The sequence below is a fragment of the Centruroides sculpturatus genome, unplaced genomic scaffold, assembly GCF_000671375.1.
Source record: "Centruroides sculpturatus isolate CEXI.00-Female unplaced genomic scaffold, Cexi_2.0 scaffold525, whole genome shotgun sequence".
Lineage (NCBI taxonomy): Eukaryota > Metazoa > Arthropoda > Arachnida > Scorpiones > Buthidae > Centruroides > Centruroides sculpturatus.
The window spans coordinates 422,158-437,803 of NW_019384791.1; the positions used below are offsets into that span (position 1 = coordinate 422,158).

Below are 15,646 nucleotides of genomic sequence, written 5' to 3' on the forward strand. Positions count from 1 at the left end.
AATTAAATATATACACAAGGTTCTAAGAGGAATACAGGGGCTTAATCCCTCTCTATTGATAAAAACAATTAAAATTTATTTGTTAGAACTGTCCACAACGTAATCCTCTTGCAAATGTTTATATCAATAAAAGGTCATTATTAATTATTCGAATATCTTTAATTTTTGAGTTAGCCCACCTCTGGATTCTTATGGATCAGCTGTTAAATTAATTATGTTGGTAGTATTTTAATATACAGTAATTGATATATGCTAATCATACAGTATAAGATTGTGTGTATCATTTTTGGATAACATGCATTCGATGTATCAAGTCGTATATGAAATATTGATTTAGTAAGAAATTATAATTTATTTTTTAATATAAATCTGCAATGAAAAATTTCAATTTAGGAAACGTTATCTTGTGAACTTTTTCTTTATAATTGACTTTCCACAGATGTCTTCTAGCGACGAATTACAATTGAAAACTTTACATTTATCCCAGAATAACTGACGATAATTTGTTCATTACTTAGCAAATTATCTAAATTAAGCAATCGAAATTCTATAATCTAAAAATTTAGCCAGATCTTACAATAAATATGGGGAAAATAAACCAATTTTCGAAATTTCAGACAACAGTTGTTACAATCATAAACAAGATATTTGTGAAAGTAATTATAATTTTCATTTACCACTCTGGGGTTATCTGGGCTGGTTCGAATCCAGACGGTCGAAAAATCCTAAGAATTTTTCGGGAGTGATTTGTTCTAGATAAGTTGGGCCTAGTCCCTCATCATCTGGCTGTCCCCATTGTGAACTTCGCCAGACTCACAATGGGCGTAAAAAAGGCCCATGGTACCCCAAGACAGAAAGAGTAAAAGAAAAAATTATATATATATATTTCAGGTTTAAAATATATTTTTTTTTTCTAGATTTATGGGTTAAACAATGCTATAAGAATATTTCTGAATGTTTATAATATTGTAATGTAATAGGTTATTTAATATACAGTCAAACTTCTGAACAAGGGCAGTTGACGGAAACATAAATTTGGTTATTGCAGATTATGCGATCAGTATGCAATTTTGTTCAAAAAAAAGTTTCCCAAAAAATAGCCGTTGTGTAGAGATGAGGTTCGACTGCGTAGTTTACAATTTTCCTATTTAATGAAGTTTTGTTTAAAAGTATTTTAGATAAAATTTTATTCAAGATTGGATAATAACCAGCAATTATTTATTGTGACATCGTCACAATGCAGGGATGCAATTTTTCGTTACAATGCTCTCAATTTTAGTAGTGTCTTTCCACTGTACATCATACTTTTCCTATTAACAATGGAATCATCTAACTCTCCGTTCAAGAGAAAAATTTTGAATTAAGATAACGTAACTTCCGATTCCGGAAGTTCAGAACCGGGACACCAGCTTCTAAGCTTTTCATATCTGGTCTCGACTTTCCTTTATCTAACTCCGTTCTCAAGATTAAGAAAGAATAGACTGACTGACTGACAGACACCAGTGGGTATTTACAGGTCTGAAATTTTTTAAAATTGCAGCCCAATAATAAAACAATAAACACTGTAGTTGGTCGTGGGTTCGCGCCTCGCCAACGGGTTGGCTACGTGGAGTTTTCCGAGATTTTTCACGTTAGTAATTCTTAAATAGGGATCAGTTTCCCATAAAAGACCTCTTGGGAGCCATTCCCCCTAAACAGATTGCTTATGTGTCGCAGTTCCGTATACGAAGAAAGAAATAATAATAAATTAAATTTCTAAATTATTAATTTATAGAAATTAAGTGAAATTACTGTTATTATATTTTAATACATTGTGATAGAAAAATAGTAAATATTTATATAAATTAACACATTATATAATGTCTTGTATACATTTATATAGTCAAATATATCGTCTGTAACTTATTTGAAACGCCAATGTTAAATAGCTTCCTGAATTTATACGTTTACCAATAAATAAATTAGAATAATTAGTAAATTATCTATATCCATTTCCCATCAGATCAGCAATGGATGGATGTGTGGATAAGGAATGGTAAACAACATACCGAGCCGAACTAACATAACTGGAATATGAGCAATCATTTATTGTGACAACGTCACAATAAATAATTGCAAGCTTGGCATCATCACAATGCCAAGCTGCAATTTTTAATCATATTTTTGATTTATTTAATTTAAAATACTGTATATGCTCTCCACCTCAATTTAATAGTGGTTTGCCCCTGTACATCATACTTTTCCTTTAACAATAATGTCGTGCTTGTCATCTATCTAACACCTTTCGGGGAAATATTTTTTAATTGAAATAACATTACTTCCGGTTTGATAAGTTCGTATATAGTTAATCGGGCTTTCTGTCCCTAAGGTTTGCATATCTGGTGTCGACATTCATCTATCTAACTCTGTTCTCGAGATTATGGAAAGACGAACGGATGGACAACAGTGGGAATCTATTGGTCTACAATTTTTTCAAATTGCAGCCCAACAAAACCGAATCTTTTAAGCAGTATAATAAATTCTGTTAAACTTAAAATTTAGATTTAAAAATTTGTATATTGTCCTTCAGTCACTGTAGTCGTGCTATTACAGTTACAAGCTATTAGGCCTACTTTTCCGCCTGTTATATATAACGTAACAGGAGGAAAAAGTATGACGATCGGTAAAAAGTGACTCCCCGTATATTTTTACATTTTTGAATTCAGGTTACCTTGAAATGTCGAGCAGCGCAAAAACAATTCGTGTTTTTTTTTTTCTATATGTATGGATGTTAGTGTGTATGTGGAGGGCATTCTTTTGCTTACTCTCTTTGAAGCTTAATAACTCCTGTGCTTTTTGTCGAAAATTGCTGAAATTTTGCAAGGAGGATTGTGTATTAGAGGGATTTATGCTATTAATTTTTTACAAAAATTTAATAGCATCAATCCCTCTAATGGAAGAGTCAACGAGGTGGGAAGATAGAGGTAGTAGATTTGTCGTATCTCGAGTGGGGATTGATTTTACTCGTTATTAGTATTTACAATTATTATTTTTTTTTTTATAAAACTCATCTCTACCCTCAAAATTAAGCGTTTTGCCATTTTATAATAATTAATAATATTAAATTTTTTAAATTAATTATTATACTGTAACAGATGGCGCCACACGCAATTTTGAATTTTGTTGACGGGAAAGTTACGCAACTGGTTGGATTTTATATAAATATAATCGTTTATGTCAACTAATAAAGTTGCATATGTGCGCAAATATATATTCAATCTTTTCGTATATCAGTAATGCAATTTTTCTTAAATAATGCATATGTTGTCATATTTTTCCTAAAGAGAAAAATATTTAAGGGCTTGTTATAGGATAAAACCCTATTTTTATCGAAACGTGCAGCATTAAATATAAAAGTAAGATGTGTTTATCATCCGTTCGACTTCGTCTTTTGTGTGCAATTTTTTTTCGATCGTTTTATCTGTGACATATTTAAAAATTTGACATTTGAAAGAAACGATCTTTTCGGAATGAATTTTTTAATGTTATTATAAACAAAAAACTCTTCATTCGAGTTATTCCTTAAGGCGATTAAAATGATATACAATCAAATCCAATAGACACAATACAAATCACTCAATAGAAAAAATTGTATTTGCAGACATTTTCAACGGACAGATGGCGCTAGTAGACGGTAAATGCAAGCTTCATTATTTTAATGCCTAGAATATGTCGGGCACTGTCCCTCCATTGTGGGCCTGACCAAACCGATAATGAACTTGCTTGGGCCGTCTTAGTGCTCACAGGGCTGGAAAGACATTTAAATACAGCATTTCTTACAATTTATAATAGGAAATCTATAACAGTTATTGCAAAATGAGCTAGTAAAGCGAATCTATGACACTAAAACTAAAGTTGTGTCTTGATATTCAATATATCGATTAGATTAGCTTTGAATAATCAATAATTAATCGATATTTTTTGTCGATTTAATTATTGATTATCATTAAAAATTGTAATATCGAATTCAAGAACGGGACACAAATTGTTACTAATTACAATTCGCATTTTTCAAAGTAAAGTGACATTTAAAATGAATAAAGTCAGTAACACAAACGTGCAACTATTCGACCAGATGACTACTAGAGGTCATTGTCGGTCGGTCATACTGTCACGTGCTGGACAGATATAAGTTAGTATACAGCACACGCCTGTGTTGTGCACCCAGTTGACGATATTGCAAAATTCTTGAAACAATTTCCGAAACGTTGCAATGATCTGTGAAAAGTTTTTACAGAGATTTCAAGTAACGAAGACAAATGCAAATTGTGCCAAAAGATATCCAAAATTAGCAAAAACACAAGTAAGATGTATTGGTAAAGGTGTAAAACACACTTTTGGTAAATGATGCAAATAAGCTTCTTACCTGTTACGTTTGAAGGTGCATCTCAGTTGACTTCCTCTTGTATGACGAACTACCCGGAACAAAAACCAACAGTAGTCTACGAACTTAGAACAATCCAATTGGTCGTGGTAACATTTTCCCATTCACACTGAATTCCTAACGGAAACGTTCTCCCTGCTTATCGTTTACGGCACCCAAATTATCCGAAAATAAATTTAACAGTGATCTGTTCTTGAGATTGAAATCTCATGCAACATTCAGTACTAATACCTGTTGATATATTGCACTCTCAATAAGTTCCTATTCCCTGTTTAAAAAGCCACTTTCATTTACACAGGTTTTTTGTGTATAATCTCAAGTTCAGTCCTTAAATTCAAGATTGAGTATCTCATACAAAGCAATTCAAATTTAGATGTGAATGGAAGAAGTTCAGCTTAAAGGACATGCGGAACACAGGTTCTTGACGCTATACAGAAAATTATTTGCAAATTCCACAGTTGGAATGCTTTGTATTTCCAAGAAAACTATAACGATTTCCATGCTGCCGATTTCAATCAATTCATTCTTATTTGAAATTCCCTGTCTTTGAGCAGTCTTCTTATATGAGACCTTATGAAAACTCTTTCTATGATCTTAGGACCACTCCATCCAGAAAAATTTTTCCTTGTATGTAGGCGCTTTCAATCCTGTCAAAAATTTTCACGAATGCTCTCATAAAATCAAGTTTGAAGTGAAGTGGACGCAGTGTTACTTTATGAATTGGACTAAAGGTGGATGAATTACGTTTTCGCTTGTGTTTACTGTAATTATGAAGTTTCGGCCAATCTCTCTTGATGTAACAGTTTGTTGTGTTGAAGCACTTATGTAGACAGAGATGGTACTAGTGCTTCTTGTAACTTCCCTGCAGATTAAAAAACTTGTGTATATAGTGCAACAACTTTAAGTTCACTGCAGAATTACAAAAATTTGTACTTGATCTCAGCGAAGAGTGTGATGTTTCCTTCTCTCTTACAGTATAAACCAGGAGAATTGAAAGTCGACTTACTTTCATTATGCTGGCGTGTAGCTTTCAAGGGGAATGTACCGGTACACAAATCTACAAAAAGATGCCATTCATGGGATTGTAGCTGAGAGTTCATGTGAGTCCTAACACATCTTTACATGGCACACATTGAATTTTCCATTGCAAAGAATGATTCCAGAATCCTACTGCAAATCCTATATAAGCCTATTGAAATTTTGCTACCAGGTGCAAGTAAATTCTAATGCAATCTTAGGCGCTCGGCTTGTTAATAAAATAATTTCGTATTACGCATTAAATCGTTAAGCTCCTTTTGGTTTGGATGAATTGACTTTCTGCATTATATTTGTTTGAAGACAAAGATAAATTCTCTTTGTCACGTGACATGTTCAAGTCCTTGTGGTACGTAGGACGATGCCTTAGAAATTGGCAAATTCTCACTATATAGCACTGATTTCATTGCGGCGGGTACTGTACATCAGTATACGTAATGTTATTTTTACTTTTAGAGAAATAACCATGAAGTACAGTGAGACAAAAATAGTAATCTTTCCTGCAGTCCCTTGGTTCATATTTTACAACTGGTACAGCAAAATTGCACGGCATAATGGCACATTCAAACATACTCTGCGTTACAGTACAAATCACACAACACACGTGGATCCCATAGCCGGTCTTGATCACCCAGCGGACAAACAAAGTGTAGTCACTGTGCTATCTTCACGTATTCTCTTATGTTCTTGCTCTGAGATTTTGGGGTTATTTGCCACAAATAAAACAAAATATGTTTAGATCAAACAGCCACGGGTTCGGACATCGATATAAGTTATCACAAAGTACTGCAGGGTTCACTGAAATCACTACACCCGACACGCACTATACACTACAGGTGCATTGATAACATTTATTTATCCAACGGCACAACTTTAAACAATTGTCACTAGTTCCGGTAACCATACATACAAACAAGACTGAACAGTGAACAGACAAATGACTATTTAGAACACAAACGATCTATAGTGTTGCCAGATTAAGACTAAACCATTCCTATCTTTTACCAGATATGACGTCAATCAGCTCGAAAAAGGTACGTGAGGGGAATATTTGAATGACAAATCCGAAATTAGTTAAACACGTTTACTTTCAGGATTCAAAATGGTTGCTTCCTAGAATCATTTAATAAATTAACATTGATAATAATAAACAAAATATAAAAGGTTTTTTAATATGTATTATTTACATTTACTCATCTGAAATCTTTTAATTTATAATACTACAACAATGCTTTTATAATAGAATATATTTTATTTACAAATATAATCAATCTCTTTGTACATTTATATAATAACAACAAAATTTATCAACAGTTCTTTCACTTAAACTAATATTTTTTCTATAACCGAATCTCATTTAAGCTCTATATGTTGGAATAAATTAAACGCACTTAATGCCAGATTATATTTACTTTTCACCTTTCTTGCAGGTCATTATATAGAATTATACTGGATAATATCCAGTCTGTGATAAATATACAGCTTTGTAATGAAGTTGTATAAAAATTTTGATATAACATTCTAATTTACACTTGAAAATTTAATTATAATTAATACTATATACAACATTAAGCATTGTGCAATAACAATGCATGGATATCTCCATAAATGGATAGTAAAATGCCACAGTTGAAGTAAATGTGACAAAGTACATCAGTCTATATGCACCACTTGAATTTGTTCTTGAAACTGGCTTCTTAGATAATAGATTTGTACTCTATAAATTATAACAATCTCTAACGATAAAATTCTTCTGTATAACTTGTGGATCTTTGATTTTCACATAAAATATGTCTCATTTTGATATTGAACTTGTTAAATCATTTGTGATGTTTCGTCAGTACAGTATTTATAAATAGGTAATAAAATATCTTCTAATGCTGTGAAAGCATGTGTCCCATATTTCTTAACTTGGAATATGTAAATATTTTATTTAGAATGTATTTAAATATCAGAATTCAACATCCCATCCAGTATCATCATCTCGTGGAGGTCCTTCTGTCTCTGGTGGATATGGATCGAAGTTGCTGGTATCTAGCACATTTTGAACCTGTAAAATATATGAAACAATACTGTAAATAAAGTCAAATTTTTTAATTTGGTAATATTATCATTAAATTTAATAATGTAAGTATATTAAACATTATTTTAAAAAGTAAATCATTATTGATTTTCAATCAACTGTGATTAGAACTGAACTTTTATTTTGTATGATCAAATTACAAATATTTTGATAAGGATTTCAATTACAATAGTAACATCACTGAAATCTGAATAAAATTGTATGTAACTGTGGTAAAACCTGTGTACACTGGAATCACACAGTATCAAATATTTTTACTGGTTTGGCAGGTTTATGTTTTGAACAGTGCCCAGTAATCTCAGTTTTATTGAATATCATCGGATCTATCTTAAAAGATATATCAGCTCAATATGCTGAAGATTGACAAATTACTCAGAAAAAATCACAATCTTGACAACAGGAAAATGGCATTACAAAGATTCAAAATTAGAAACATTTCATAGCTTCATAACTATTTTCCTTGTAAAGCTCTAATTTTTTATAACAAAACAATACAATTTATGCTCTTTATATTATTTTTTCTATTAAAAATAAGATAAGAATAGAATACTGTTGAAATACTAAACACACAAATTAGTATTCAGACAATATCCAAATCTTCTCTTAATGGATAGAATTCTTAACATTATACAATTTATTTTGAGAAAAGTAAATTAATATACTGTATATCATAAATGGTTTGACATTTCAGTAAAAGAAAGTTAACATTGAAAGTAAATGTAAAGCTAACATATCTTTACAAGTACCTGTAAAGTATTTATATAAAAATACTTTATTTTTTTATATGTAATTTCATCTTCTATACTGGAAACTTAATCAGATATGAGTTAAACTCAATTACAGAATACAATAGTTATGCCATACAACTGCATATTGTATTCTGTAATCAGATTTAATTAATATAGTAAAACAATAAAAGTAACTACATAGAAACTATTCTAATTTTTAATTTCGTAATATAATCTTGATAACATTAAATGACAAATTGGACATAATATACAATATTTTTTCTTATGTATTACTGCTAATTTTCTGACAAAAATAGCCCATAAAGTTTCATAACAATATTCACATATTAATGTGCTGCATATATATATACATATATATATACCATAATATTAGAGATGTTCTGATACCACAAAATATTGATACCAGTGTCAGTATCGATCTTAAACTATCAATACCAGTCAGTATCTGCATTGGGTATCGAAATTGGAAATCTTGCTGGCTGATACTGTTCAATCTGTGGCTTGATTTAGAAATGTTTTCTGTAATTGAAACTTTGAATTTTAACATAAATAACATGCTTTATTCTGGTTAGTTATTATTAATAAATTATTAAAACTGATTTCTAATATAAACTAAATGTTATCAGTACTGTATCACTTGATTTGAAATTTAATATATTTTCAAGTGTTTCAAAATAATTGGCAAATTATTTATAAATAGTAATCTTAGCTTTATACTGTACATAGCTTCTGAAAATGAAATTTGATGTAATAAATTTATTGAGTTTTGGTTATTAATATTTATTATACAAGTTTAACTTAACCAAAAATAGTGTAAAATTTTATTTCAGTTTCAGCAGAAACTTATATTAAAACCCAAATCTGGTTTTGGTTTTGGATTCAGCTGCAAAATTTAATTTCAGTTGGATCTTACCTGTCTGTGAAGAACATAATGATACCAGATCTGAAATTGAAGGAAAAGCATTGATACCAGTATTGGTATCTGACCAAATTGTCAAGTACAAAAAAGAAAAAAGTATCAATATGGTATCAGTATCAGCAGTATCAAGACATCCCTAACCATAATTAACATTAATATAGTCCAAAATTTAATTCCTTACAATAAATGAGATTAAACACTTGAACTAATTATTTTTAATTTAAATATTTGCTTAAATCACTCTGATATTTTAATTATTATTGATTATAAAGAAATGTTATCATTTGAATTATATTTATGCACATTATGTCTGTGGCTTGGCACAAAAAAAATGCCAATGTCAATATTTATCAAGTTGCACCTAAGTCAGCATTTTAAATATTGACATAGACATTAGCACAGCTCGTTTTGTTTCTTCCTATTTATATTATAACTTTGGCATACACACACATAAAAATGTTATAAAACTTTATAGATTTATATCACAACATAAGCAATAATACAAAAATTAAGAAATCTATAATTTTAACCCACATTGCCATTAGAAATTAAGATTTTAAATTATATTAATAAAATAAAAATTAGCATAATTTTCACATAGTTTACTACAACAAAACTCTTAATAAAATTTAAATATTGATAAATTCATATATTCTATATGTGCCTTATAAAATTCAATGTAAACATTTTCAAATATTAATAAAATTTATAAATTTTAATATTATGTAGATTAACAACTATTGTGATTCTTTATCTTATTTGTGCATTAGATAATACCATTGTTCTTAACCAAAAGCTTTGTTTTTCATATTTATTAGAAAGATAAAGTTTTTATGTATTATGATTTTAGCAATTTATCTTATATATTATTGTTTGTCATTATAGATGTTACTTAATAAACAAATCAATTTTCATGTCTTTCTATAAAATACAAAATATACAGAAATCAAATATTATTAATTTTATAATTGATAATTTAAATAAAGTAAAGCCTATTCTTGATTTTTGTAAGTTAGACAGCTATAATGTTCTAGAATGTAATTAATAACTATAAATAAATAACTGAAATCAATGAATTTTTAATTGTTCTTTGTATGTAAAAAAATTCATAGAATTCAAAAGATATATAAAATAATTATAAAGACTGATTTAATAATAAATATGCTTTGAAAAATCAGGCATTGATATGGTAAGAAAAGCTCATCATCTGATTCTTCAGTTCAGTTGGATATTTAGAATAAATTTTATTTGCTTCAGTTCTGTAAAGTAACATCAGAACTAGTTTCTAATAACAATATATTTTCCACCAATTTTAAATTATAATATTTAAAATTCTTCTCTGTCACTATCAATAACAGACATTTTTGAAGTGGTAATTTAATCTGTGGCAATAAAGTTTAGAATAAAAACAGTCTTTCAATTATTTCATTTATTTTAAATGGACATTATTAAGTAGAGAAACCTAATACTTACTAATGGAAGAATTGGAGGAGTGAGAGTTCGGTTACGAAGTCCTTCCCAATTAAAACCATCAAACCACCTATAAAATCATTACATGATTATTTCTTTTAATTATTTTTTTTCAATTTAATTTTTACAATGTTTATAATTATTTATATCTTACTTGTGTTTTTGAATATCTTTAATCCCTCCTTTCTGATATCCTAACCTCTCTGTAGGATTGTCACTAAAATTATAAATTTAAAGTTAATTTTGCCTTNGATATTTTGAGTTTAGAGATAAATTATTTATTTATTTTTTGAATTAATTTTTACTTTCCAAATGTAAAAATTAAATATTCTTTACTGATTTAATTTAAACAAAATATTAAATCTACTAGAGGATTTCATTAGACTACTAGAGGATAGACTTATTTCATTTACATAATCAATAGTGAAATGGAAAAATGATAAAGCTGTTTCTCTTATTTTGGATGCCTTCTATCAATGTTTTAATCTTTCAAGAACAATTTATTTTATTTATAGCATAATATGTTTTATATTATACAAAATATTAGAAACAAGTTATTTTCATAAAAATTTATTTAATGTATTAAAACAATAATTTAGAAATTTGGGAAATAAGGGTATGTTTCTTGGAATTCACTGTCATTATTAAAATGTTAATAACAATTGGGAAGAAAATGTATCCTACCATAAAAAGATTATAAGAATTTCATAAGAGATGGCCTATTTAACAGATGGTAAATTGTCACATTCTACTTTAACTTAAATGTTTGATTGGATTAAATCTCTTTCAAACTGATATCAATAATAGTTTTAAAAAAAAAAAAAACATTACTCTTAATATATTTAAATTGTACTTTTTCTATTACTTTATCTAAAAATTATGCAATATTTTTTTCTGAAATATTTTCATAATTTTTATAATTTGTGCTTTCTATTTTAGTTTCACTATATAATTTATTTATTAATCTTAAAAAGTAATATTTTAATAATTTAATATTTACCAATTTTACATAGCCTTTGCAATCTAAAAGCATGTTTTCAGGTTTCAGATCCCTATAAATTATGTTGCGCTCATGGAGATAATCAAATGCTTCAACTACACAACCTGTATAGAATCTTGTTGTCATATCATCAAAAATACCCCTGAAAATTCAACACAGTTTTATTAAATATATTAAAATTAGAAATTTCTTTATAAAACAGAAATTATACCTGTCCCGAAGTATCGTCCATAATTCGCCACCAAGACACGCTTCCATTAGCATATAAAGAAACTTCCTATCCTTGAAAGTTTTATATAGCCTGAAAAGAGTTTACATATCAATTTATTACATCAGTATATTAAAACAAGAATTAATGCAAATAAAATCTTACACTGAAATGAAAAAACTATATTTAAGATTTTAATTGTACAAGTTATTATGTTCCTTCCTTTTAAATAAAACATTTTCAAACTATTGTTATCTTCTCTTTTGACAACTTAAAGAGTTAACAGTTTACTGACTGTAATAAACTTTCAATTTACAGAAATTTAAATTCAGTCAATAAACTTTATTGATACATTAATTTATCTAACAAGATTCACATAATCTTCAGAAATGCATAAAGTTAGAAATTCCACTGTTTTTAAAATAATCACACTAAAAATTTTATTGTTTTATTTAGTTTTATCATCAAAGTTCTACAATTGTATGAATCACTAGTGTAACTGTTTTTACTTATGAAAATAAAATTCAACTAATGTATTTGAATTCAATTTTCACTATATTAAAAACTCAATTTTTTATTTTAACATATTTCAATATCTTTGTCTAGATCATATCATAAAAGACTAATAAAACAAGCTTACAATCTTTTGATACTGTTAATGAACTTCATATATATATCTTTTCAATTTTTTATCATGTCTGATGACAAATATGCAATCAATAGGATGACTATCACGCCAAATTAATGTATAATAATAATAAAAATAAAGACACTGAGTTCAGCGTTACATGCATACATTTTTTGTCACAAGCACTTTCGACGAACTTATAGTCGTCGTCCTCAGGCGAATACAAATATTTTCTGGAAAAATTTAAACAGAAATAATCTGATGTAGAATAGAACGCATAAAATGTAAGTTGAAACTTTGTCAAAGCCGTTTAGAACACGAAGCAAATATTCAAATATAATTTGAAAGCCAAACGAGCAGTTAGTTCCGTGAAGTGTGAGCTGGCGTATGCGCAGAACCAGGCTCACGCTACACGCAAACTGGAGAATGCTAATACTTGCTTAAACGCTTATATAGCATGGCCCATACACTGGGAAGATCAAGCTTAGGGGTGTTGCAAGTGTCCAAGGTGGTAGTAAGGAAAGATTCCCATATGAAAACGATTTTTTGATCCTTGCAGCTCCTGAGCATAATCACTTGGGACCATAGCGGGTTATAACCCTGCTCAAGTACTTTTTTTGCGAGCTTGGTGGTGTGCCTACCCCTCATAACATCATCTTGGTGCTAAAGACGATGTTATGAGGGGTAGGCACACCACCAAGCTCGCTTACTTTTAATCTAAATCTCCTAATAATTTAATTTAAAATGTAACTTAAAACATTACAAGAACTGAACAGAACTGAAACTGAATAAAACTGGAAATTAACAATTTGATAAAATTTTATATTTTAATATTTATACCACTTTGAACAGAAACTGAACATCTATCAGAAATAAATGAATAATTTATATGCTTACTTGACAATAAAATCACAATTCGTTTCTTCCATTATTTTCTTTTCAGACATAATATGTTGCTGCTGCCTGGTTTCTACAATTTGAGCTTTCCTCATTACTTTAAGGGCGAAAGATCGTGAGGGATCATTTGCAATTTGAACCTAAATTAAAATTTTCATGAGTAATCTAATTACATAACTAAGCACAGTTGTAATAAAAATTTTAGTTTTACTAAAGAAATTAATTTTTCTATTATTAAAAAACTAAATTTATCATATACTTTCTCTCTCTCTCTCTCTCTAAATAAGATAAGAATAGAATACTGTTGAAATACTAAACACACAAATTAGTATTCAGACAATATCCAAATCTTCTCTTAATGGATAGAATTCTTAACATTATACAATTTATTTTGAGAAAAGTAAATTAATATACTGTATATCATAAATGGTTTGACATTTCAGTAAAAGAAAGTTAANTCACTTGAGGCATTTCATTCTCAGTATGTAAAAATTAATTCTGAAGTTAAATTTGAATCTCTCTGAAATTCATATATTTTTTTAAACACTTTTTATTAAGTATAATTGAAAAATTACTGCTAATGAAAGAACTAATTAAAGAATACATTTAAAATATACTTTTCATAATAATTCAATAATATTTATATTTATATTATTAAACTGAATATGAAAATTAATTACCAGTTCAACTCTTCCAAATCCACCAACTCCAAGTGTTGATACTACTCTTAAATCAGTTAACTTTATATTAGAGAATTGTTCATTTATCCTAGAATAAGATTAATTTAAATTTATTTATCATGATTACATTGTAAATATTTAATAAATTAAAAATTATTTGCTTATAAAATTAATTTTTTAATAATTTTTAAATGGATACTTTTTATCTTTTAGTATTTTGGAACGATCACTATTCAAGTCATTGCCCACCATAATGATATACACAGTTATCATAATGTGTTTTAAAGATCCCAATAACAATGTTAATATCATAAAGGCAAATTCTTCTTGAAATGAATGGAATGGCTTTAGGGTAATATTATATCTTACCTTTATAGTTAATCCTGGGTGCAGTAAGAAAACTTTTATTTTATTATAAAATATAATACTATTTATATACTAAATAATAGCTTTCATTTTACTGTTGAGTATAATTAATAACAATACTAATTTTTACCTTTTTCTTGCTGGAGCTTCATCATAACGTTTGGTTTTGATTTCATCTATATTGCTTATTAATTGATTAAATGACCTAAGAAAACATATTTAATTAATAATTGTTAACTAGTTGTAAAAAAATTAATAGTTTAAGATTTTATTAAAAACTCACTCTCTATCAATGACTAGACAAGTTACACCATCACGATCATTTGCAATTATGTTTGCTGTCCTTACATCTTCTCTGCAGAAAATAATAAATATTAATTAATGTAATAAAATAAGCTATTAAACTATAACACTATATAATTACTTACCCTTGGAGAGCTTTTTCTCCAAAAAAATCACCTCTATGAAGTTTCCTAATAAATTTTTCTTCATCATTATCTGGCAATTTCATTGTTACTCTAACCTATAATAATAAACAAAAGTTAATGAAGTTATTTATGTTAATTTCATGTTTCTCTTCATGTTTATAAATACAGTCGACCCCCCTATAATTACGGTCCCTATAGTTACGATTCCTATAAAACTACAAAAAAATTGCTACCGGTATCCGTAAAAAATAGTAAAAGTTCCCTATAAACACCTCAAACGTCTTCGGGAAGCCGAACTACTTTCCCGCCGTCCGTAGCGCCACGCTACGGAGAGATTTCTATCGTCTGGACAGTATNAATTCTTAACATTATACAATTTATTTTGAGAAAAGTAAATTAATATACTGTATATCATAAATGGTTTGACATTTCAGTAAAAGAAAGTTAACATTGAAAGTAAATGTAAAGCTAACATATCTTTACAAGTACCTGTAAAGTATTTATATAAAAATACTTTATTTTTTTATATGTAATTTCATCTTCTATACTGGAAACTTAATCAGATATGAGTTAAACTCAATTACAGAATACAATAGTTATGCCATACAACTGCATATTGTATTCTGTAATCAGATTTAATTAATATAGTAAAACAATAAAAGTAACTACATAGAAACTATTCTAATTTTTAATTTCGTAATATAATCTTGATAACATTAAATGACAAATTGGACATAATATACAATATTTTTTCTTATGT

At 28.3% G+C, this 15,646-nt stretch overlaps 1 protein-coding gene across 1 annotated transcript in view; it reads right to left on the reverse strand.

Annotated features, from left to right (window-relative positions):
* Positions 1-7,401: 7,401 nt before the first annotated feature.
* LOC111629313 (cGMP-dependent protein kinase, isozyme 2 forms cD4/T1/T3A/T3B-like) overlaps positions 7,402-15,646 on the reverse strand; it is a 40,929-nt gene continuing 32,684 nt past the window's right edge. Inside the window, exons 7-17 of the mRNA XM_023373195.1 lie at positions 14,887-14,981; positions 14,742-14,813; positions 14,589-14,663; positions 14,093-14,180; positions 13,413-13,552; positions 11,891-11,980; positions 11,607-11,821; positions 11,093-11,132; positions 10,834-10,896; positions 10,683-10,749; positions 7,402-7,508 (exon numbers count right to left, since the gene is read on the reverse strand). Coding sequence (XP_023228963.1) covers positions 7,410-7,508; positions 10,683-10,749; positions 10,834-10,896; positions 11,093-11,132; positions 11,607-11,821; positions 11,891-11,980; positions 13,413-13,552; positions 14,093-14,180; positions 14,589-14,663; positions 14,742-14,813; positions 14,887-14,981 — 1,044 coding nt within the window. The 3' untranslated portion in view covers positions 7,402-7,409. The remainder of the gene's footprint in view (positions 7,509-10,682; positions 10,750-10,833; positions 10,897-11,092; positions 11,133-11,606; positions 11,822-11,890; positions 11,981-13,412; positions 13,553-14,092; positions 14,181-14,588; positions 14,664-14,741; positions 14,814-14,886; positions 14,982-15,646) is intronic.